This window comes from Nerophis lumbriciformis, linkage group LG35 (genome assembly GCF_033978685.3).
Source record: "Nerophis lumbriciformis linkage group LG35, RoL_Nlum_v2.1, whole genome shotgun sequence".
Classification (NCBI taxonomy): Eukaryota; Metazoa; Chordata; class Actinopteri; order Syngnathiformes; family Syngnathidae; genus Nerophis; species Nerophis lumbriciformis.
This window is the reverse complement of record NC_084582.2, coordinates 21395991-21421291: the sequence shown is the minus strand read 5'-3', so window position 1 is coordinate 21421291 and position 25301 is coordinate 21395991. Positions and strand designations below refer to the sequence as shown.

At 42.3% G+C, this 25301-nt stretch overlaps 1 protein-coding gene across 1 annotated transcript in view; it reads left to right on the top strand.

Moving 5' to 3' along the window:
• Positions 1–1011: 1011 nt before the first annotated feature.
• Positions 1012–25301, top strand: part of chmp1a (charged multivesicular body protein 1A) — a 30875-nt gene continuing 6585 nt past the window's right edge. Inside the window, exons 1-6 of the mRNA XM_061927552.1 lie at positions 1012–1169; positions 10644–10663; positions 10739–10816; positions 21460–21606; positions 23711–23839; positions 23903–24096. Of these exons, the coding sequence (XP_061783536.1) occupies positions 1163–1169; positions 10644–10663; positions 10739–10816; positions 21460–21606; positions 23711–23839; positions 23903–24096 (575 nt within the window). The 5' untranslated portion in view covers positions 1012–1162. The remainder of the gene's footprint in view (positions 1170–10643; positions 10664–10738; positions 10817–21459; positions 21607–23710; positions 23840–23902; positions 24097–25301) is intronic.

Genomic DNA, 25301 nt, shown 5'->3' with positions numbered 1-25301 from the left:
CTTGACTTGGTGAATTCTAGCTGTAAATATACTCCTCCCCTTTTAGCCACGCCCCAAACCACGCCCCTGCCCCACCCAGACAACGCCAAACCATCACCCAACCATGCAAATTTTGCATTTCCTTTGGAAATCGAGGTCCCAAAGTCTGGAGGAAGACAGGAGAGGCACAGGATCCATGTTGCCTGAAGTCTAGTGTAAAGTTTCCACCATCAGTGATGGTTTGGGGTGCCATGTCATCTGCTGGTGTCGGTCCACTCTGTTTCCTGAGATCCAGGGTCAACGCAGCCGTCTACCAGCAAGTTTTAGAGCACTTCATGCTTCCTGCTGCTGACCTGCTCTATGGAGACGGAGATTTCAAGTTCCAACAGGACTTGGCGCCTGCACACAGCGCAAAATCTACCCGTGCCTGGTTTACGGACCATGGTATTTCTGTTCTAAATTGGCCCGCCAACTCCCCTGACCTTAGCCCCATAGAAAATCTGTGGGGTATTGTGAAAAGGAAGATGCAGAATGCCAGACCCAAAAACGCAGAAGAGTTGAAGGCCACTATCAGAGCAACCTGGGCTCTCATAACACCTGAGCAGTGCCAGAAACTCATCGACTCCATGCCACGCCGCATTAACGCAGTAATTGAGGCAAAAGGAGCTCCAACCAAGTATTGAGTATTGTACATGCTCATATTTTTCATTTTCATACTTTTCAGTTGGCCAACATTTCTAAAAATCCCTTTTTTGTATTAGCCTTAAGTAATATTGTAATTTTGTGACACACGGAATTTTGGATTTTCATTTGTTGCCACTTCAAATCATCAAAATTAAATGAAATAAACATTTGAATGCATCAGTCTGTGTGCAATGAATAAATATAATGTACAAGTTACACCTTTTGAATGCAATTACTGAAATAAATCAAGTTTTTCAAAATATTCTAATTTACTGGCTTTTACCTGTAGTTGAATAAGTACAGAGTAGGACGCTTTAATAGCCAATAGGTGACAGTGTTGCACAACGACGCTATGACGAGCCCACGAAGAAGTTAGCTGATGACGTCACCACTGAACCAGGAAGTGTCAACGACAGTAATCTAACCAAAACAAATTAAGTCGAGATCGCAGCTAAATAATAATTGTCATTTTATCACCGAGAAACCAATACGTCTCGACATGGATGGTAAGTTAGCATCAAAATAACTCGTTTTGTTCTCGTCAAAACGGTTGTTTTATGACAGATAGCCAATTTTAGCTTGTTAGCTTGGGCGAATGTTGATGTTGCTGCTACATTAGAGTACTTCAGAGACGTCATATGTCACACTGAGAGACGATTTTACTAATACTACATTATTAATACTACTATTTACTATTCAACTAATAATTCATTTTTACACAGGCACTCGTCTGCCATTGTATATTCTGCCCAGTGAGTGTCAAGCCTTCATAAAATGGTTGCAACCAGAGAACCACTCAAATGTTTCTGTCAAAACGTACACATATTTTCTTTGTTTCTCTGTTTTTGGCACTAGCTCTATCTAATCTAATCTAATCTAGTGCCTGGGTTGGGTAAGTGTAAAAGAATGCAAAGAGAAGCCTCTTGGGATTTTACCTGATATTATGAATTGTACTTCATTATGTATCATAAAATACCAATGTACAACATGGCTTCCAAATTAAACATAGATGCAATCTTTAATTGAAGCCAGATTGAGTGATCACCCGCAGTTCAAGGAGTGTCTCACCAAATGTTAAAATTGGCTGACTATAGCGGCAAGGAGTTTAAAAAATGTGACTCAAGATTTAAGATTACCCTTCTCTGGTAAGATGTTTTCTTACACACACCTTGTTGAGGGCCATGTGCATGGGTTATAAAGAAGTCACATATTTTTTGATAGTATCATTGTATGAATGCCCAACATTCACACATCTACAATTCTACACCCAAAAGTAATCTATTTATTATTATTAATCCGCCGCCAATGTTTGCCGGCGCACAGCCCACAGTTTTCATGTGATCAGAACTGTTCAAGTATCAAAACGTTTGACTCGACTGGGACTTGTGAGCTCCGTCCAAAAATTAAAAATAAAATATCTCAGGTTATCCAGAATACCTTTTTTCCCGGGACATTTTTTCCATTGAAAATGAATAGGCCATTTTTCAAAATTGCACAATTCCCACATTTCTCAACCGATTCGAACTGTTACACCATCCACACACATATCAATCAATCAAAGTTTATTTATATAGTCCTTAATCACAAGTGTCTTAAAGGGCTGCACGAGCCACAACGACATCCTCGGCTCAGATCCCACATCAGGGCAAGAAAAGACTTACCGTAACCCAATGGGATAAAATGAGAAACTTTGGAGGGGACCGCAGATGTGGGGAACCCCCCCAGTGGGTGACTGGTGCAATGGACGTCGAGTAGATCTAGTTAATAGTGTGAGAGCCCAGTCCATAGTGGGGCCAGCAGGAGATCATCTTGAGTGGAGACAAGTCAGCAGCGCAGAGACGTCCCCAACTGATGCACAGATGAGTGGTCCACCCCGGGTGCACCCCGGGTCCCGACTTTGAACAGCTAGCACGTCATCTGTGGTCACCTAATAACCTCTCCACGCAGGAGAGGGGGGCAGAGCAGAAAAGAGACGGCAGATCAACTGGTCTAAAAGGGGGGTCTATTTAAAGGCTACAGTATACAAGTGAGTTTTAAGATGGGACTTAAATGCTTCTACTGAGGTAGCATCTCTAACTGTTACCAGGGGGGCATTCCAGAGTACTGGAGCCCGAATAGAAAACGCTCTATAGCCCGCATAATGTTTTTGGGCTCTGGGAATCACTAATAAGCCGGAGTTCTTTGAACGCAGATTTCTTGCCGGAACATATGGTACAATACAATCAGCAAGATAGGATGGAGCTAGACCGTTTAGTATTTTATACACAAGTAGTAAAACCTTAAAGTCGCATCTTAAGTGCGCAGGAAGCCAGTGCAGGTGAGCCAGTATAGGCGTAATATGATCAAACTTTCTTGTTCTTGTCAAAAGTCTAGCAGCCGCATTTTGTACCAACCGTAATCTTTTAATGCTAGACATAGGGAGACTCGAAAATGACACGTAACAGTAATCGAGACAAGACGTAACGAACGCATGAGTAATGATCTCAGCGTCGGTGGTGGACAAAATGGAACATATTTTAGCGATATTACGCAGATGAAAGAAGGCTGTTTAATAACACTCTTAATGTGTGACTCAAATGAGAGAGTTGAGATAATACCCAGATTCTTGACAGAGTCGCCTGGTGTAATTGTTTGGTTGTCAAATGTTAAGGTATATATATAGGTATAAATATAGGTGTCGGCGTCGAGCAGGACCGATAATCAGCATTTTCGTTTTCTTAGCGTTGAGTTGCAAAAGTTAGCGGACATCCATTTCATATCATATTTCATATCCCAAGCAACTCATCTCACCTTAGACCAGGGGTGTCAAACTCATTTTAGCTCAGGGGCCGCATTGAGAAAAATCTATTCCCACGTGGGACGGACGTGTAAAATCATGGCATTATAACTTAAAAATACAACTATGACAACTTCAGATTGTTTTCTTTGTTTTACTTCTGCCCAAAATAGAACAAGCACGTTCTGAAATGTACATGTTGCAAATAATCCTCTTGACAAAACACTTCAAGTTAGTTGAAATTTATAAGGGAAAAAAGTGGTGCCGTTTCAACACCATGAATAACACAATGAACTCAATCTCAGTGTATCTACAAAGCAAATAAACTTTAAGTCGCAGCCCATCTAGGATTCAACAAAAAACAAAATAAAGCATAAACAAAAACTCTTCCATGTATCAACTACCTCATTTGTCATTTCCACGTATTAATCCTGTGTTAACTCAAAAACCATACAAACTGAGGTAGAAACTATTCAAAAGGGTTGCGTTACTCCCTGCCTTCTAGGCATCACTGTGTATTGATATAAAAATAAAAGCTGTGCAATGTGTGAACAATTTCAACAAACCAACAATAAAAACTTAAGACTGACAGTATTGTTCACTTTCTTTAAATTTGCACAGAAGACAATACTTTTCACAGAACTATAGCAATGTGCAGTGTCTCAGGCAGCATTTTAAATAGGGTTACCAATTGTTTATTTACTCCTGTTTGTTTTACGATGTGTCAAGGGGGAAGAGTCGCAGCCCCGCTTTAGCGTGTACCTCTTGCTTGGTATACTTGACAACTATTTGCTTGCCTAACAGAATTACTATTGCGACATCCAGTGGACACACTTAGAACAGTAGTTTCTTTAATTTAAAAATGCAGCTCAATTTTACACTTAGCAAACTTGTCTCGCGGGCCGCATTGAGCGTGTTTGCGGGCATGATCCGGCCCACAGACCGCATGTTTGACATCCCTGCCTTAGACAATCAAACCACTATTTCACAAGTTCAAAAAAAATTGTTTTACAAAGCCCTACTTTCACTTCTTCCTGAAAGTTTTCACATTCCACATTTTTCAACCATTTCCGACCATTCCACCTTCAAAACATTCCTGTTGGTTGGAATAACAATTGTTCTTATTATTTTTCATACAAACTCCCTGTTTTCCTGGTATTCCGAAATACAAATTCAAACTGTTACTTCATAAAAAAATTTCAACCGTTTTGAAAAATTCTAACACCAACCCATTCATATTTTCTAGGACAATTGTGCTAGTATCAATATCCATCCATCCATTTTCTACCGCTTGTCTCTTTTTTATTTTTTGGAGGTGTGCGGGGGGCATTTTCAAAAAAATCCCAGTCCATTCATTTGAATGGGAAATTCCCATTCAAATGAACGGATGTATTAATAGTTCTACAATGCCCTACATTCTCTAAGTTTTGCACCATTTTTAAACCCAATTCCGACCTTTCAACTATCCACCCACACTACTCTTACGATATATCAAACTTAAAACAAAATTCCCGGTTTTCACAGAATTTCCTAGGATTTTCTCCCCTTTGACAATGAATAGGCATCATACAATCTACTGCATATTCCACTTTTCTCATCTGATTTGAACTGTTCCACACACTCCACTTATCCTGGACATTCAAGCCAGCATGTTTCCCGGTTCCGAAAATTCCGTGATTACCTGGGATTTTACAATAATTTCCCCCCATTGAAAATGAATGGGCAGTATACAAACCTCTCCATATGCCACATTTCTCAACCAATTCGAACCGTTCCAACATCCACACACTCCACTCACCCAGGACATTCAAGCATTTCAGTTCCACTTACGTGTATTGGCGGTTTGGCGGCTTGCGCACATAGGGCATTTACATGCAATTCATACAGGAATTGCAAATTCTAGTTATCATTAGACTCCTCATTGTTTTGTTCTGTTTTAAAGAAACTACTGAAGGTCTTTGTACTTTTTTTCGTAACTTTTTAAATATAAATCAATAGAAGACAAAAAATAATCCATCAAGTCAGCATCAGCCAGCAAACCTCACTAGTGGCGTCAGCTATGGAGCCATATATTGTAACTTACACCCTTACAAAGACATGAACAGTTTGGAATTTGTTGGGTAGGTTTTAGGGATGCACAAAAAATCGATGGGGAAAATAGCTTGATCTAGATCAGTGGTTCTTAACCTGGGTTCGATCGAACCCTAGGAGTTCGGTAAATCGGCCTCAGGGGTTCGGCAGAGCCTCCGCTGCGGAGGTCAAGACACGCCCGACTCATCTTGTAAATAAAAACTTCTCCCTGTTGGCGTATTATGGATACCCCAAACAATGTTCCCTCTAATTTTCCATATGTGTGAGCAAACGCAAAAACTCCTTGAGGATTCAGTGGAGCACATGTGAGCGACGTCAGACGTGCACATGCACTGTGGTCACACCTGCAGCACACCTGTCCCAAACCTGACTAAATAACAAGTTCAATGTTTTATTATTGTAATCAAATGACAGCAGTCATTTCCATGAGACTATTTTCTAATATAAGTGTTTTGGCCCACTTACAATGACTATAACATATTGTTTTTCATGAGCTGTGTACTAGTATTATATGTCTGGGTGGGGGTCCTACTTTGGAAATAATGTGTATCCCTTTCAGATATCGCATTTAGTTCCCACTAAAACATTCACATGTTGCACAATGAGATGTAAACATGGAATCATGTGTACATTCCTGTAACTTTCTGTTTGTAAAATATATCTTTATTAGTATTTCTTTAATATAACAACATCATTTTATGATTACGGTTCGGGTTTGGTGAATGCGCATCTGAAACTGGTGGGGTTCGGTACCTTCAACAAGGTTAAGAACCACTGATCTAGGTTCACACTAACGATGCGAACTAATGTCTAAAATTAAAAATTAAAATAAATGTTCTTTAAGAGATGTGTCACAAGCTGCTATAAAGTCTCACGCTGCAATGTTGTTAGCATGACGGCCATCATTGATTGATTGAAACTTTTATTAGTAGATTGCACAGTTCAGTACATCATTCCCTTCTTACTCCCATGTCCCCTCGCGAGATCGTACAAGCCAAAACGAGTTGGCCTCATTGAAAACACAACTTTCTTATGTGCATTAATGTGTTGCATGCGATGTTTTTGACATGATAGATTATTTTCAGTGTTTCTATTAATGTTTCTATTAATGTCTATGGAAAAAAAAATCCTCTTTTACTGTCCTTCCGAGACCTTCGATTTAAAAGACTATTGCCAAGTGCCTTTAAAGTAGAACAGGACCACGAGGCTCCTCTCTGAGCTGCCACCTTAACGTGGTAGAGGAGTTTGCGTGTCCCAATGATCCTAGGAGCTATGTTGTCCGGGGGCTTCCATGCCCCCTGGTAGGGTCTCCCAAGACAAACAGGTCCTAGGTGAGGGATCAGACAAAGAGCAGCTCGAAGACTTCTATGGAAATGCAAGAACCGAGACTCAGATTTCCCTCGCCCGGACGCGGGTCACCGGGGCCCCCCTCTGGAGCCAGGCCCGGAGTTGGGGCACGATGGCGAGCGCCTGGTGGCCGGGCCTGTCCCCATGGGGCCCGGCCGGGCACAGCCCGAAGAGGCAACGTGGGTCCCCCCTCCAATGGGCTCACCACCCATAGCAGGGGCCATAGAGGTCGGGTGCAATGTGAGCTGGGCGGTAGCCGAAGGCAGGGCACTTGGCGGTCCGATCCTCGGCTACAGAAGCTAGCTCTTGGGACGTGGAACGTCACCTCGCTGGGGGGGAAGGAGCCTGAGCTAGTGCGCGAGGTAGAGAAGTTCCGGTTGGATATAGTCGGACTCACCTCGACGCACAGCAAGGGCTCTGGAACCAGTTCTCTCGAGAGGGGCTGGACTCTCTTCCACTCTGGCGTTGCCAGCAGTGAGAGGCGACGGGCTGGGGTGGCAATTCTTGTTGCCCCCCGGCTCAGAGCCTGCATGTTGGAGTTCAACCCGGTGGACGAGAGGGTAGCTTCCCTCCGCCTTCGGGTGGGGGGACGGGTCCTGACTGTTGTTTGCGCTTACGCGCCAAACAGCAGCTCAGAGTACCCACCCTTTTTGGATTCACTCGAGGGAGTACTTGAGAGTGCTCCCCCGGGTGATTCCCTCGTTCTACTGGGGGACTTCAACGCTCATATTGGCAACGACAGTGAAACCTGGAGAGGCGTGATTGGGAAGAATGGCCGCCCGGATCTGAACCCAAGTGGTGTTTTGTTATTGGACTTTTGTGCCCGTCACGGATTGTCCATAACGAACACCATGTTCAAGCATAAGGGTGTCCATATGTGCACTTGGCACCAGGACACCCTAGGCCGCAGTTCTATGATCGACTTTGTAGTTGTGTCATCGGATTTGTGGCCTCATGTTTTGGACACTCGGGTGAAGAGAGGGGCGGAGCTTTCTACCGATCACCACCTGGTGGTGAGTTGGCTGCGATGGTGGGGGAGGATGCCGGACAGACCTGGCAGGCCCAAACGCATTGTGAGGGTTTGCTGGGAACGTCTGGCAGAGTCTCCTGTCAGAGAGAGTTTCAATTCCCACCTCCGGAAGAACTTTGAACATGTCACGAGGGAGGTGCTGGACATTGAGTCCGAGTGGACCATGTTCCGCACCTCTATTGTCGAGGCGGCTGATTGGAGCTGTGGCCGCAAGGTAGTTGGTGCCTGTCGTGGCGGTAATCCTAGAACCCGTTGGTGGACACCGGCGGTGAGGGATGCCGTCAAGCTGAAGAAGGAGTCCTATCGGGTTCTTTTGGCTCATGGGACTCCTGAGGCAGCGGACAGGTACCGACAGGCCAAGCGGTGTGCGGCTTCAGCGGTCGCGGAGGCAAAAACTCGGACATGGGAGGAGTTCGGGGAAGCCATGGAAAACGACTTCCGGACGGCTTCGAAGCGATTCTGGACCACCATCCACCGCCTCAGGAAGGGGAAGCAGTGCACTACCAACACCGTGTATGGTGCGGATGGTGTTCTGCTGACCTCGACTGCGGAAGTTGTGGATCGGTGGAGGGAATACTTCGAAGACCTCCTCAATCCCACCAACACGTCTTCCTATGAGGAAGCAGTGCCTGAGGAATCTGTGGTGGGCTCTCCTATTTCTGGGGCTGAGGTTGCTGAGGTAGTTAAAAAGCTCCTCGGTGGCAAGGCCCCGGGGGTGGATGAGATCCGCCCGGAGTTCCTTAAGGCTCTGGATGCTGTAGGGCTGTCTTGGTTGACAAGACTCTGCAGCATCGCGTGGACATCGGGGGCAGTACCTCTGGATTGGCAGACCGGGGTGGTGGTTCCTCTCTTTAAAAAGGGGAACCGGAGGGTGTGTTCTAACTATCGTGGGATCACACTCCTCAGCCTTCCCGGTAAGGTCTATTCAGGTGTACTGGAGAGGAGGCTACGCCGGATAGTCGAACCTCGGATTCAGGAGGAACAGTGTGGTTTTCGTCCTGGTCGTGGAACTGTGGACCAGCTCTATACTCTCGGCAGGGTCCTTGAGGGTGCATGGGAGTTTGCCCAACCAGTCTACATGTGCTTTGTGGACTTGGAGAAGGCATTCGACCGTGTCCCTCGGGAAGTCCTGTGGGGAGTGCTCAGAGAGTATGGGGTTTCGGACTGTCTGATTGTGGCGGTCCGCTCCCTGTATGATCAGTGTCAGAGCTTGGTTCGCATTGCCGGCAGTAAGTCGGACACGTTTCCGGTGAGGGTTGGACTCCGCCAAGGCTGCCCTTTGTCACCGATTCTGTTCATAACTTTTATGGACAGAATTTCTAGGCGCAGTCAAGGCGTTGAGGGGATCCGGTTTGGTGGCTGCAGGATTAGGTCTCTGCTTTTTGCAGATGATTTGGTCCTGATGGCTTCATCTGGCCAGGATCTTCAGCTCTCACTGGATCGGTTCGCAGCTGAGTGTGAAGCGACTGGGATGAGAATCAGCACCTCCAAGTCCGAGTCCATGGTTCTCGCCCGGAAAAGGGTGGAGTGCCATCTCCGGGTTGGGGAGGAGATCTTGCCCCAAGTGGAGGAGTTCAAGTACCTCGGAGTCTTGTTCACGAGTGAGGGAAGAGTGGATCGTGAGATCGACAGGCGGATCGGTGCGGCGTCTTCAGTAATGCGGACGCTGTATCGATCCGTTGTGGTGAAGAAGGAGCTGAGCCGGAAGGCAAAGCTCTCAATTTACCGGTCGATCTACGTTCCCATCCTCACCTATGGTCATGAGCTTTGGGTTATGACCGAAAGGACAAGATCACGGGTACAAGCGGCCGAAATGAGTTTCCTCCGCCGGGTGGCGGGGCTCTCCCTTAGAGATAGGGTGAGAAGCTCTGTCATCCGGGGGGAGCTCAAAGTAAAGCCGCTGCTCCTCCGCATCGAGAGGAGCCAGATGAGGTGGTTCGGGCATCTGGTCAGGATGCCACCCGAGCGCCTCCCTAAGGAGGTGTTTAGGGCATGTCCGACCGGTAGGAGGCCACGAGGAAGACCCAGGACACGTTGGGAAGACTATGTCTCCCGGCTGGCCTGGGAACGCCTCGGGATCCCCCGGGAGGAGCTGGACAAAGTGGCTGGGGAGAGGGAAGTCTGGGCTTCCCTGCTTAGGCTGCTGCCCCCGCGACCCGACCTCGGATAAGCGGAAGAAGATGGATGGATGGATGGAGGACCACGAGGGTTCCAATAATAATACTAATTAAAGTTCCAAACACAGCCTAGCACGTTGTGTACGAAGTACTGCACTCTAATATGCACAAAGTACACATTTTCATGTAAAGTTGTGCTCCATCAAAAATGACAAATACCTTCCTGTATAATTCCAGTCTGGTAGTAATTAGCATTCATTTAGCATAGGAAGCGATATCATGGACAACACAGAGTGTACATGTAAATGTATTCATTAAGTTGTCCTTTGCACATGTCGTAGTCCTGCAATGTCTGTTGTCAATAACACTCACTGTATTTAGAACCAGAGTTGTGAAGTCAGGACATCATGAAGGTAACTTGGACAGGAAGAACAAATTGGAATGTTTTTCTCCTCTGCTTCTTAGCCTTTTTGCATCGCCTCCATTCAATTCTCTACAAACCCTCCTTGAAATGGAAAAGATTCAATCTTAGACGTATGTTTTGTATTTAGTGTGATGGATAAAGTATTGATTGTGCCGTTGTTAATGTAGTCAATGCTCTCCTTTTGCTCTTCTGCAGAAACACTTTTCCAATTAAAGGTATGTATGGAAGTATGTTTCAATGTGCTTTACGACAATGTGATGTATTCATTTTTTTTCCCGTTTGTCCACCAGTTTACCTCCAAGCAACTTGAGAGACTGGCCAAAAAGGCAGAGAAAGAATCTGAGAAGGAGCAGGCCAAAGTCAAGAAGGTGAGCAAAGTCCACACATTTGTCAGTGATTTTAGTCTCCAATTCTAGAGAAATACCATTTGTTTCAGTCAGTCCTTGGCAGTGTTTGGAAAATAACTTTTAAAGTCATTCATTAGAGTTATTAGTTGCTTTCCCAAAAAAGTAATTTAATTACTACCGGAATTACTCATTAATAAATGTAATTAAATACTGAAGTTTTTTTTTTTTAAATATCAAGTATAGGCAGTTGAAAGATGTTTAATGAGAGCAGAGTGTAGTGTGAGTGTGTGCCTTTTAAAAGGCGGTGCCTGTTGCCAAGCGACGTGTGACGTCAGCGAGGGTCCAGAGAGAATAGTATTAGCTCTACCATTAGCTTGGTTAGCCCAGCATTGTCAGTTTGTGGGGAGTGAACAGTGTTGAATACATGGTGTTATTAGGTAATAAAGATTGAATGTTCTTCGATGGCTGAATTTCTCCTTGTCCACAAATGAGGTATTGTAGGATTCCCTGCGTAATCACTTTTTGAAATGTTGTTCATTATTCCCCTGTAGTCGTAGTATTAGTGGTTTTAGTGGGAGTTGTTTGGGTGTACTTCCGTGTTATGTGTTAAGTTTACTCTGTGATTTTGCTTGCCCTTGTAAACAGATACTTCCTGAAGTGAACTTAATGTGATTCGTGATTAATGCGACTTATATATGTTTTTTTCCTTCTTTATGATGCATTTTCGGCAGGTGCGACTTATACTCCGGTGCGACTTATACTCCGGTGCGACTTATACTCCGAAAAATACGGTATGTCTTGTTGACATACATGCCACGTTACTTCAAACATATTGGTAATGGCGTTGTAGCGTACGTAAAACTAATTAGATTATTCCAGGGCTGCAACGATTAGTTGATAAAATCGATAAATTATAAGGATGTTTCAATTAATGCTGCCAATACCAATACTGATCATCCATGAGTGAGATCGTCTGATACCAATACCAATACCAATCAAATGTAATAACTGTAAAAAAAATAAAAATAAAAATAAAAATAAAAAAATTATATTGAGTGCTACTGACAACAATATCAACAGTTCCTTATTCTCTTATATTGTTTAATTCAAACAAAGTCAATAGTACAAAAATTAAGTTTCTCAGTTTGAACATTAAATATATTGTCTTTGCAGTCTATTCAATTGAATATAAGTTGAAAAGGATTTGCAAATCATTGTATTATGTTTTTATTTACGATTTACACAACGTGCCAACTTCACTGGTTTTGGGTTTTGTGAATAGCATTATAAAAATGGTGCTAAGGACTATCCTAAATACTCCTCAGATGGAAATGTAAAAAATTACAAAATGAACGAAGTGGTTGAAAGCTTCAATAACATTAGACCAAATCTGAAGGAAACGATTCCAGTCATTTGTGGACTTGAATGACACTATAGACAGAAATCCCAACACAATGTTCCTCAAAGGTGTGAGCAAAGAGGAAATCAATATTGTGAAAAAAATTGTATTTATGACCTCAACTGATTGTAACGGAATTGTTATGGAAACGATAAAAAAAAGTTATTGAAGAGATTTTAGAACATTTAACATATAACAGCAACCTATCATTTCAAACAGGCAAATTCCCAGAAAAAATGAAAATAGCAAAAGTCATACCAATTTATTAGACTGGAGACAAACACCAGTTTACAAACTCCATAACTGTTTCTCTACTTCCACAATTTTCTAAAATGATTGAAAAGTTAGACAGATTAGACAAATTCATAAATAGAAATAAAACACTCCCAGACAACAAAGGCATTGGACACAATCAATCATAATATCTTAATAAACAAATTAGAACAGTATGGCATCAGAGGGTTGGTCTTGAACTGGGTAAGCTACTTAACCAACAGGAATCAATACGTGAAGATATGAGAACACACGTGTACGGAGCTGAAAATGTTCTGTGTGTTCAGGATAGAACACACAGAAGCTAACAAAATGAGCGAAATGAGCAAATTAAAAAGATGATTTGACATTAACAGACTATCTTTGAATCTCAGTAAAACTAAAATAATGTTATTTGGTATCAGTAGAAGGGAAAGTCAAACACAAATAGAAATAGACAGAGTAGATATTGAAAATCTAAAAGAAAACACATTTTTGGGTGTAATGATAGATGATAAAACGAACAGGAAACCTCATGTAAAAAATCCATCCATCCATCCATTTTCTACCGCTTATTCCCTTTGGGGTCGCGGGGGGCGCTGGAGCCTATCTCAGCTACAATCGGGCGGAAGGCGGGGTACACCCTGGACAAGTCGCCACCTCATCGCAGGGCCAACACAGATAGACAGACAACATTCACACTCACATCCACACACTAGGGCCAATTTAGTGTTGCCAATCAACTTATCCCCAGGTGCATGTCTTTGGAAGTGGGAGGAAGCCGGAGTACCCGGAGGGAACCCACGCAGTATACAACATAAAGTTGCAAGATACACGTCAATAACGAATAAAGCAAAACATGTTCTGGACCAAAAATCACTTCATATTCTTTACTGCTCACTCGTGTTACCATATCATAATACCATGTTGTGTCGAAATGCGGAAACAACTACAAATGTGCGCTTCATTCACTAACTGTGTTACAAAAAAGATCAATAAGAATAATACATAATGTTGGATATAGAGAACATACAAACCCTTTATTTATTGAATCACAAATATTGAAATTCAACGATTTGGTGCATTTGCAAACAGCTAAAATTATATACAAAGCAAACTATAACCTGCTACCCAAGAGTGTACAACAATTATTCTCAACAAAAGAGGAGAATTATAACCTTAGAGGAAATTATAATTTAAAACATTTGTATGCACATACAACACTTAAGACCTTTAGCATATCCGTATGTGGAATTAAATTATGGAATGGATTGAGCAATGATATCAAACAAAGCACCAATATGATTCAGGTTAAGAGACTGTTCAAACTACAAGTGTTCACAAAGTACAAAGAAGAACAATTATGATGAACATATTGAAACCTTAAAAAAAAAAAGTGATAATGATTGTTCATGTATTTATTATTCGTATAGTCATTTATTTATTCAATGTTCTGTTACAAACCGAGAACAAGGAAATGGGATAAAACGGCTATGATATGAAAAGGGGGAGGATTAAATAGGCTCTGCTTCTTCCTACTCCTTTTGGGACGTGCTGTAATGAAACAACTGGAAATATGTGATGCATTACATTTCATCGTATACATGTTCGAAATAAACTGAAACAGAACTGAACTGAAGGGCCGCACAAACCTTAACAGCATCCCATCTGATCCCACATCAGGGCTAGAAAAATCCAGTGGGAACAATAAGAAACCTTGGTAGGGACCACCGATGTATGTGTACATCCCCACCGCAGGGTGAACAGTGCAATGGATGCCGAGTGGATATGGTTAATAATGTGAGAGTCCAGTTCATATCAAAGTTCTGGCCCCCGCTACTTTTTTTTTTTGTCCCATTGTGGGTGGGTTGTTTTGCAGTCAAACTCGATAAAAAAAAAAAAAGTACAGAAACTGAATCACCAACGTGTGGATTCTTTGTTTTGTTTTGGAATTATATGTAGGCAATTTGACTAGTTTATGACACACAGTGTTTGTATGTACGGTAAAACAATAATACAGAAAGCGGGACATTTGAAAGATATAAGGTTTATTGTGTTAAAGATATACGCTTCAGATAAAACAACGTTAAAACAATCTTAGTTTTGAATTGATTAGTATTGGAATTTAAAACACAACTTTATTGAGATCTTAGAAAAGGAAACTTCATTTGTATTATCATTGTTATAATATGTATTAAAATAAAATAACAGTAAAGTATTTTCTGTGTTTTTATTTCCAAATATTTCAAAGAAAACCAGCACAGATGAGGACAATAATACATAAGACAGTTATGTGCGAAACATTAAATTTTTTCCGATATAACAGCTATTATTCTGGTTAAAAACTGTTTGACAGCACGTACTACTTGACTGTACAAAGATAAGATGACCATTCAGCTCTTTTCATGTGAACCAACAGAGGGCGCTCCAACTCTGCTTTTGGTCAAGGTGGGCTTCAAAGTTATTTGGCTATTTGTTTCTATTCATGGTTTAGCTTGAAATGTGAATTTGAACTTTTTCAAGAGTTTTCCTACTGTAAGACTGAGTAAGAACAAGATGACAATCACAAAACCAACTTCCTCCTTTAGTATTTTGACATCCTCATTCACTCCACTTTTAGTACCATGGCAACATGGAACATCCACACATACAGCAATGTTAAGTGTTGAGTGAATGAAGAATTCAAGAAGCATATTCAACTGCAAAAACCTCCTAAATAGCATCAATAATTCAATACCATAACTTCCCATTTGTAATAACTTCCCACAGTTGTAAATCTGCATATTCACAGGAAATGACAAGCAGTGTCACTGATTGTACAAAAGAGGAACATGTGAGACGGTTACCTCGGCAACCAGAGTCTGGTGTGTCAGAAGCAGCTAAGTCATAGGTGATCAAACTGCTTTTTACAGTACAGACAATATTGGCTCCTAAAGGGGTCATATTATATTTGTTTCTACATTTAAAACACTTCCTTGTGGTCTACATCAGTGATTCTTAAACTGTGGTACATATACAACTAGTCCAGGGGTCGGCAACCTTTACCAGTCAAAGAGCCATTTTGACCAGTTTCACAAATTATAGAAAATAATGGGAGCCGCAAAAAAAATTTTAAATTTTAAATGAATAACACTGCATACAATTTTTTTTTTTGCTTTGTGCTCCAGGGGTCTCAGACACGCTGCCCAGACCTTTATATGGAATTTGAAAGCTGGGGCGGCACGCGGGTTTTAAATGAATGGTGCTTGTCAGCGTCATGCGTGCCGTGGTGGTACAGCATATAGCACCCACTACAACCAGGGTGCCTGATCAGCCACACGTTGTATAGGGGTTCCGCTTGCTCACGCAGGTGACAGCAAGGCATACTTGTTCAACAACCACACAGGTTACACTGACGGCGGCGGTATAAAAAAAACTTTAACACTCTTACTAATAATGCGCCACACTGTGAACCCACACCAAACAGGAATCACAAACACATTTTGGGAGAACATCTGCACCTTAACACAACATAAACACAACAGGACAAATACCCAGAATCCCATGCAGCCCTAACTCTTCCGGGATACATTATACACCCCCGCTACCAAACCCCGCCCACCTCACCCGACGCACAGAGAGGGGGGGGGGGGGGGGGGGGAGCAGGGTTGGGGTGGGGGTGGGGTGTTTGGTGGTAGCAGGGGTGTATAATGTAGCCCGGAAGAGTTAGGGCTGCATGGGATTCTGGGTGTTTGTTCTGTTGTGTTTATGTTGTGTTAAGGTGCAGATGTTCTCCCGAAATGTGTTTGTCATTCTTGTTTGGTTTTGGTTCAAAGTGTGGCGCATTATTAGTAAGAGTGTTAAAGTTGTTTTACATGGTCACCGTCAGTGTAACCTGTGTGGCTGTTGACCAAGTATGCCTTGCTGTCACGTACGTGTGAATACAGAAGTTGTATATTGTATAACAAGTGTCGGGCTGGCACGCTGTTAATACAGATTGTAGGGGGCGCCAAATGTTGTACAATCATGGCACGCCCTTATTGTAGCTGTAAGGGTGAAAATCGGTGAATATTAAACCCGGAGTTTTCTGCGAGAGGCACTGAAATCCGGAAGTCTCACGGGAAAATTGGGGGGTTCAGCAAGTTAGCTGCTGAGCCGCATCAGAGTGATCAAAGAGCCGCATGCGGTTCCGGAGCCGCGGGTTGCCGACCCCTGAACTAGTCAGTCGTGTATAAAGAGAGTACGGCCAATAAACAACAGGTGTCGTAATGACTGCAAGCCACGTGGCCGGCGAGAAATGTTGTTGTTTTTGACATCAGTTATTCTGACGAAATAAACCAAAACAATGTGTCTATATGTAATTCAAAACATATTCCAGCTCATAAACTTACGCTTTTATTTGGTGAAAGTATAGTTTTGTGGCCGTATTTGACGCACTGTGCTGCTACATTTCTGCAGTATTTTTCGTGACCAGCACAGCACTCTTAACACGCACCCAACTCCGCAATAAATGTAAAAAAAAAAAACATATCACTTTTTTTTGGGTCTTTCTTAATATCATAACTTCATTAGCTTCAGACCAACAATCACGGATAAATTGTGACTTGTGGGTGAAGTACCTCAACTGTGGTGGTGGCCTCCAATATATTTGTAATCACTGTGTGTATCACTCATTATGTATTCTTCTAACTGATCGTTCTTTTTTGGAAAATACTAAGTGAATAAGAGTACTTTTGTAGTTATTTCCCCATATTTCTGCACAATAACTCAGATATGGTAACACTCGCGAACAGTAGAGAATATGGTGTGTTTTTTGGTCTAGAACATATTTTGCTTTATTCATAATTAGCGTATTCCTTGCCACTTTATTTTGTTAATGAGATTTTTAGTTCACTTTCTCATCTATTATTACACCCGAAATTTGGTTTCTTTTGCTCCATCATTGTCCATCTATTTGTATTTGTGTAATTGCATTATTTTAGTTTTACTGAGATTCTAAGAGTCTGTTTTTGTCAAACCATCTCTCTTTAAAGCAGTGCCTGGGGAGTCTGTGGTGGGCTCTCCTATTTCTGGGGCTGAGGTTGCTGAGGTAGTTAAAAAGCTCCTCGGTGGCAAGGCCCCGGGGGTGGATGAGATCCGCCCGGAGTTCCTTAAGGCTCTGGATGCTGTGGGGCTGTCTTGGTTGACAAGACTCTGCAGCATCGCGTGGACATCGGGGGCGGTACCACTGGACTGGCAGACCGGGGTGGTGGTTCCTCTCTTTAAGAAGGGGAACCGGAGGGTGTGTTCTAACTATCGTGGGATCACACTCCTCAGCCTTCCCGGTAAGGTCTATTCAGGTGTACTGGAGAGGAGGCTACGCCGGATAGTCGAACCTCGGATTCAGGAGGAACAGTGTGGTTTTCGTCCTGGTCGTGGAACTGTGGACCAGCTCTATACTCTCGGCAGGGTCCTTGAGGGTGCATGGGAGTTTGCCCAACCAGTCTACATGTGTTTTGTGGACTTGGAGAAGGCATTCGACCGTGTCCCTCGGGAAGTCCTGTGGGGAGTGCTCAGGGAGTATGGGGTATCGGACTGTCTGATTGTGGCAGTCCGCTCCCTGTATGCTCAGTGCCAGAGCTTGGTCCGCATTGCCGGTAGTAAGTCGGACACGTTTCCAGTGAGGGTTGGACTCCGCCAAGGCTGCCCTTTGTCACCGATTCTGTTCATAACTTTTATGGACAGAATTTCTAGGCGCAGTCAAGGCGTTGAGGGGATCTGGTTTGGTGGCTGCAGGATTAGGTCTCTGCTTTTTGCAGATGATGTGGTCCTGATGGCTTCATCTGGCCAGGATCTTCAGCTCTCGCTGGATCGGTTCGCAGCCGAGTGTGAAGCGACTGGGATGAGAATCAGCACCTCCAAGTCCGAGTCCATGGTTCTCGCCCGGAAAAGGGTGGAGTGCCATCTCCGGGTTGGGGAGGAGATCTTGCCCCAAGTGGAGGAGTTCAAGTACCTCGGAGTCTTGTTCACGAGTGAGGGAAGAGTGGATCGTGAGATCGACAGGCGGATCGGTGCGGCTTCTTCAGTAATGCGGACGCTGTATCGATCCGTTGTGGTGAAGAAGGAGCTGAGCCGGAAGGCAAAGCTCTCAATTTACCGGTCGATCTACGTTCCCATCCTCACCTATGGTCATGAGCTTTGGGTTATGACCGAAAGGACAAGATCACGGGTACAAGCGGCCGAAATGAGTTTCCTCCGCCGGGTGGCGGGGCTCTCTCTTAGAGATAGGGTGAGAAGCTCTGCCATCCGGGAGGAGCTCAAAGTAAAGCCGCTGCTCCTCCACATCGAGAGGAGCCAGATGAGGTGGTTCGGGCATCTGGTCAGGATGCCACCCGAACGCCTCCCTAGGGAGGTGTTTAGGGCACGTCCGACCGGTAGGAGGCCGCGGGGAAGACCCAGGACACGTTGGGAAGACTATGTCTCCCGGCTGGCCTGGGAACGCCTCGGGGTCCCACAGGAAGAGCTGGACGAAGTGGCTGGGGAGAGGGAAGTCTGGGCTTCCCTGCTTAGGCTGGTGCCCCCGCGACCCGACCTCGGATAAGCGGAAGAAGATGGATGGATGGATGGATGGATCTCTCTTTAATGTGTTAATGTCTTCTGTGATTATTTGTATTAGCTTCTGTGTGTTCTCTCCTGAACAAAAGGCAAACATTGTGTGGTGTGTTTACCTGGCACAAGACACTGTAGGCTCTCCAGTGTTGATGGCAAACCTTCACTTCCCATACTTGTTTTCTTTTCGGGTTGTTGAGAAAACGATGTAAAAGCTTTCCACAATTAATGTGGGTGGAGCAGTCCCGTGCTGAACAACAGGGCATTTTTACACGGCGAAAAACTAACGAGGAAGGGCTGCAAACACATAGCATTAGCTCAAAGTTAGTAGTTAGTAGACCGATCATTGAGGAGATCGCCTGAAACCGAGTTGTCCATTCTCTGTTTATATACGACTCTGCCACTAGTGGTACGCCAGCTTCATTTAGTGGTACGCCGAAGAATCACTTGATTAGATCAGACTAAATTATATCTGACCAAACAAAGTCTATGAGCATGACCTGATGAAGCCTACTTGGATGAGAGGCGAAATGTCTTCTAAGACAAACCAAACAGTCCAGTTGCGATCAATTGAATGCCCTGAGAATACAATGACCTGGATGAATGAGAACATCCATAGACACTAGATTAAAGTACAGTGTTTTATTATCCTATATTCAAACACACTGTTACTGTTCAAACGGGGTGTAATGTTACAGTGGCCAAACATATGAACTTGTTAGATAAAACCTCTGCCTTGTTCTTATTAATACCGAGACCTCAGACCTACTATGTTACTGTATTTTAATGTTGGTCATTGAAGTGGTACTTGGAGAGGCAGGTTTTTTCTGAGGTGGTACTTGTTGAAAAAGGTTTGAGAACCACTGGTCTACATAACCTGTAATGGTGGTTCTTTGGTCAAAATTTTGCTTAGATTATGTTTTACAGACCATCTTCAACTTGCTTTCTGACTGTCTCTCCTAAACGTGCCGTTTTGTGGGCGGTCTTATTTACGTGCCTCTTCTTCGACTGTGTCTTCTCCCCGTCAGCCATGTTGTAGTTTTTAGTGCTTCCATATGTAGTCTACTGACAGATGTAAGTTCAAACTATACACTACTTTGTATTAGAAATGGCAACAGCGGAGGATGCATGTGCATGTACGAGCCAGTCTGCCCCACAACAAGAGGACAGGGAAAAAGAAGGAACTTATTGACTACAACGTCGGTCAACAATGGCGGACTCACGCAAAGCTCTTCGTGTAAAGATTACAATGTATGGAGATATCTGCTGATTTCACCAATTAAAAAAACATCACAAATTGGGCAAACTCCCAACGGCTCATTTGGATGAAGGAAGGCAAGCTATTTTTATAAAGATTTTCACCATGCCTCCATGGTAAAAATCCAAATTTTCAGGACCTATTGGTACCCATTTTTGTGTATTTGGAATCTAATACACAAAAACGGGTACCAATAGGTATGAAAAGTTGGTTTGGCATAATAGGGCTCCTTTTAAGGAACAACAGTTGTCTCTCTTTGTTTGACAGGGGTAGACCGTTGCCATAGGTGTGCCTAATCCCAGTTATATATATTTTTTAATTTGTCTGAAAATTTGTCGAAATGAGAAAACTTGTAGGTATGGAAAACGCTAACCAATTTATTATCAACCATCTAGAATTAACTTATGCTGTCTTTAAGTTAAAATGGAATGGTAATTGTTTTTTGGTGAAACTAATCCATCCATCCATCCATTTTCTACCGCTTATTCCCTTTGCGGTCACGGGGGGCGCTGGAGCCTATCTCACCTAATGACCACAATAATTCATGAAGTCAAACTCAGTAGTTAAAATGATGCGTACATGTTTGTTACTGGATACTTTCTAATATGCTTCTGCCTGGAGACTTTGTATGTGTAAGTAATATACAACTATAATTATTTGATACTTGTTTATAATGACAAATGTGTTGTTTTAGATTGCAATATTGTTCAATTAAGGACACTTATTATGTATATCTAGCTTGTGTGTTATTGTGTGCTTAGCTGTTGTGTAGCGGCTAGCTCCTAGTAGCCTATAGGCTACCCTGTTTACTTTTGTAAATGACTTGACTAAAATACCAAAAAAAACACATTGTCTGTTTATTGGAGGACATTTCCATAACTGGCTGTCCAGCGTTGCATGAGTACCGGTAAACACACTGCAGGACTGCTTGTATTGGAGATATTTTACATGCATGTACATGTAATATGATTCGATCAAACTGATATCCGATATCAATATTGGATCAGAACAACCCTAACTTAAAGCTGTACGAAAGTTTTACAGCAGCAGAACTTGATAACTTTTGTACATCAAGCGAGCTTAGTGTTATAGCTGACAAAGTAAATTAGTGTAATATCAAATCAAATATCATCAATAATGAATGTATTGTATTTTTATGAATAATCTTTGTATTTTTTTGTAATGCAGGCTCTGCAACAGAAAAATGTGGAAGTTGCCCGAGTGTATGCAGAGAATGCAATCAGGAAAAAGAATGAAGGTCTGAACTGGCTGCGTATGGCGTCTCGTGTCGATGCGGTGGCTTCTAAAGTGCAGACGGCTGTCACCATGAAATCAGTATGTTAATATTGCATTGCTAACATGCTAACTTTTAGCAGGTGTCTTAGCATGCTAATGTAAGCATGCCAGTTTTTTAAGCACATTTTGCAGGTATTCACCCAAGAGTCATATATTTTGTTCTTTCGTGCATGCTTACCGATAAAGGGGAACTGCCCTTTTTTTGGAATTTAGCCTATCGTTCACAATCATTTATGACAGACATGACGATGGATGTATTTTTTTTATGATTTCTATCTGGTAAATAAACGTAAATACAAGTCTGCTTATAGTGAAGTCAATGGGAAGTTCTCTATTCCGCCCATAAAACCCAATAAAAAAAACATCCAAAAAGCGCCAACAATATCCCATTTACATATTATGACTTGAATATTAAGTATTAGTGATATTGTTGTTGTTAAAAGCGCTAGCACAGACAAACTATTTATAAAGGCGTCGTGATCACTAGCGTGTGTTCCTATGTTTACATCTTCGAGTGGTAACCTGTTTCCTCGCTTTCTTTGCTCGTGAAAGTTTATTGGACATCATGAATAATGTCTTTCACCTGGAAAGTAAAAGGACAAGGATTTTATCCGACATGTTGGTACACTTTGACAGCCAATTTACACCCGGAAATGGCAAGAACGACACAAAAAGACGCTTGGTTGCACCCCCCTTTTCTTTGCGAGGATTATGAGTCATTCTTCATTTAAACGGGAATATAACAAGAAACGATCAGTTGGCATCCTAATGAGAGCAGACATTGTACAGTCAGTGATGTTTTTTTTTTATATTGGCTCTTATGAGATCTGCAGTGAGCAGTAATTAAGTGATGTTGGAAAAAAAGCGAATGCTGTGATGCATTTTTTTAATTAATGTGCCACGCATGTAATTATAAATGTGCGTTACTACATTACATATATACTTACATCATGTATAAAAAAACCATAATGGAGGTGTTTGGATGATTTTTTAAGGTGTTTGTTGGCAGAATAGAGCAGCTCCCTTAAGGTTCCATTGTAAGCTGACTTGATCGCATTTATATATACTGTATTTAGAATGCATAAAACATGTCTTCTTATTTTACATAAGGATTATGAAAGACATGACAACGGATGGATTTTTTTAATGCATTCTAATTAATAAATAAAAGCAATTGGGAGGTCCTCTGTTCCGCCCATTAAATCCGATACATAACCACTCAAAAAGCGGCAACAATACTCCATTTACGTTTCGTGACTTAAATATTAACCAAGTATTAGTGATATTGTTATTATAAGTGCTAACACAGACTAACTATAGCGGCGCCATGATCACTACCGCGTGTCCCTATGTTTACATCATCTGCTTTCTCGCTTCTTTGCTCCCTGTAAGTTTATTCTAGATAATAAAGCATCTCACCTGGACAAAAGAAGTCTGAGTAGGTATTCCGACAAGTTGGTACATTTTGATAGCCTTTAAGGACCCGAAACTGGCGAGGTCTACACGAAAAGACACTTGGTGCCCCAACTCTGTTTCCTTACAAGGATTATGAGTCATTCTTAAATGGGAATATATGAACATCCCAGCGGTCGGCATCCTAATGACAGCAGACCTTGCACAGTAAGTGATGTTTTATTATGTTTGTTGGCTCTGATGCAGTCTGCAGTGAGTAATAATCAGTGATGAAGGGAAAAAGCAAACGTCATGATGCGTTTTTAAATGAATGCGCGTGTTTGCTTAAAATGATCAAAATACGTAAATATTAAATGTTATTAGAAATGTGTCCGTTACTACATTACATATTTACTTACAGCATGTATGTAAAACCCTAATAGAGGGTTTGGGATGTTTTTTAGGAGCTTTATAGGCAGAATTGAACGGCTGCCATAGCCGACTTTTGATCGCATTTATTTATTATTTAGAATGCATTAAAAAAAAACATCCATCGTCATGTCTCTCATAATGATTGTGAACGATAAGCAAAATTCCAAAATAAGTGCAGTTCCCCTTTAACATGCCAGCTTTTTTTGCTCATTTAGCTGGTAAACACCCTATAGTCATATATTCTGTTATTTGACCCTATCTGGCTAGTGTAGCCACGACACTTTGTGGATAACAAGGTGTTTGATTTCTTGTGATACAGGTGACTAAAAACATGAGCCAGGTGACCAAGGCCCTGGACAAAGCTCTTCACTCTATGGACCTCCAAAAGGTCTCTGTTGTCATGGATAAGTTTGAAAGCCAAGTCCAGAACCTGGACGTCCACACCTCGGTAAGTGCCCATGGAAGCACACATGTTGTAACTCGTGATCACACGACATCTTTCCCACTCCAGGTGATGGAGGACTCCATGAGCTCAGCAATGACGCTGACCACGCCGCAGGAACAGGTGGATGACTTGATCCACCAGATAGCAGAGCAGAACGGTCTGGAGGTGATGGACCAGCTGGACAAGTTGCCCGCAGGAGCCACCTCAGTGGGTGCAGAGAGTTCCCGCGCCCAGGAGAAGGAAGACCAGCTTTCTAGACGGTAATAACAATCACCACTTTCACCTTACAACGTGCGTGGAATCAAAGATGACGCACAGACTGAACTAAGTATACTTCTATTTTGTTCCTTTCTTTACTCGTGTTTCTAAAAGTCAGAAAAAACTAGAGATGTCCGATAATATCGGTTTACCGATATTATCGGTCGATAAATGTAATATCGGAAATTATCGGTATCGGTTTCAAAAAGGAAAATGTATGACTTTTTAAAACGCCGCTGTACGGAGTGGTACACGGACGTAGGGAGAAGTACAGAGCGCCAATAAACCTTAAAGGCACTGCCTTTGCGTGCCGGCCCAATCACATAATATCTACGGCTTTTCACACACACAAGTGAATGGAATGCATACTTGGTCAACAGCCATACAGGTCACACTGAGGGTGGCCGTATAAACAACTTTAACACTGTTACAAATATGCGCCACACTGTGAACCCACACCAAACAAGAATGACAAACACATTTCGGGAGAACATCCGCACCGTAACACAACATAAACACAACAGAACAAATACCCAGAAACCCTTGCAGCATTAACTCTTCCGGGACGCTACAATATACATCCCCCGCTATATACACCCTCTCTCAGGGAGAGCATGTCCCAAATTCCAAGCTGCTGTTTTGAGGCATGTTAAAAAGAATAATGCACTTTGTGACTTCAATAATAAATATGGCAGTGCCATGTTGGCATTTTTTTCCATAACTTGAGTTGATTTATTTTGGAAAACCTTTTTTCCATATTGTAAATCTAATTCATGTGTCTGGCCACAAATTTGAACACAGCACAATGAAAATACATAAAGTAAAGAGACTAAGTCACAGGTGTCAAACTCAAGGCCCAGGGGCCAGATCTGGCCCGTCACATCATTGAAAGCCTGGAAATAATATGTGTCATTAAAGTCCTTTATATTTTCTTACTAAATGTATTAGTTTTTTCCATTTTGACATAAAAAATACATGTACTAATTTTTTTAACATAAATATTATAATGTAACAAATATATGATCATACATTCAAGCAATGTTTTTGTTAAACTAGAAATAAGTACTTTTTTATCTGCTTGACTTATGATTTCAAAACAAGTTATTCACCAAATTGTCAAATTTTATAAATAGACTTTACAGCGACCTTATGAAATTTACTGTGCTTTTACAGCATTTTACTGTACATGAAAAAACAGTTCCATTGT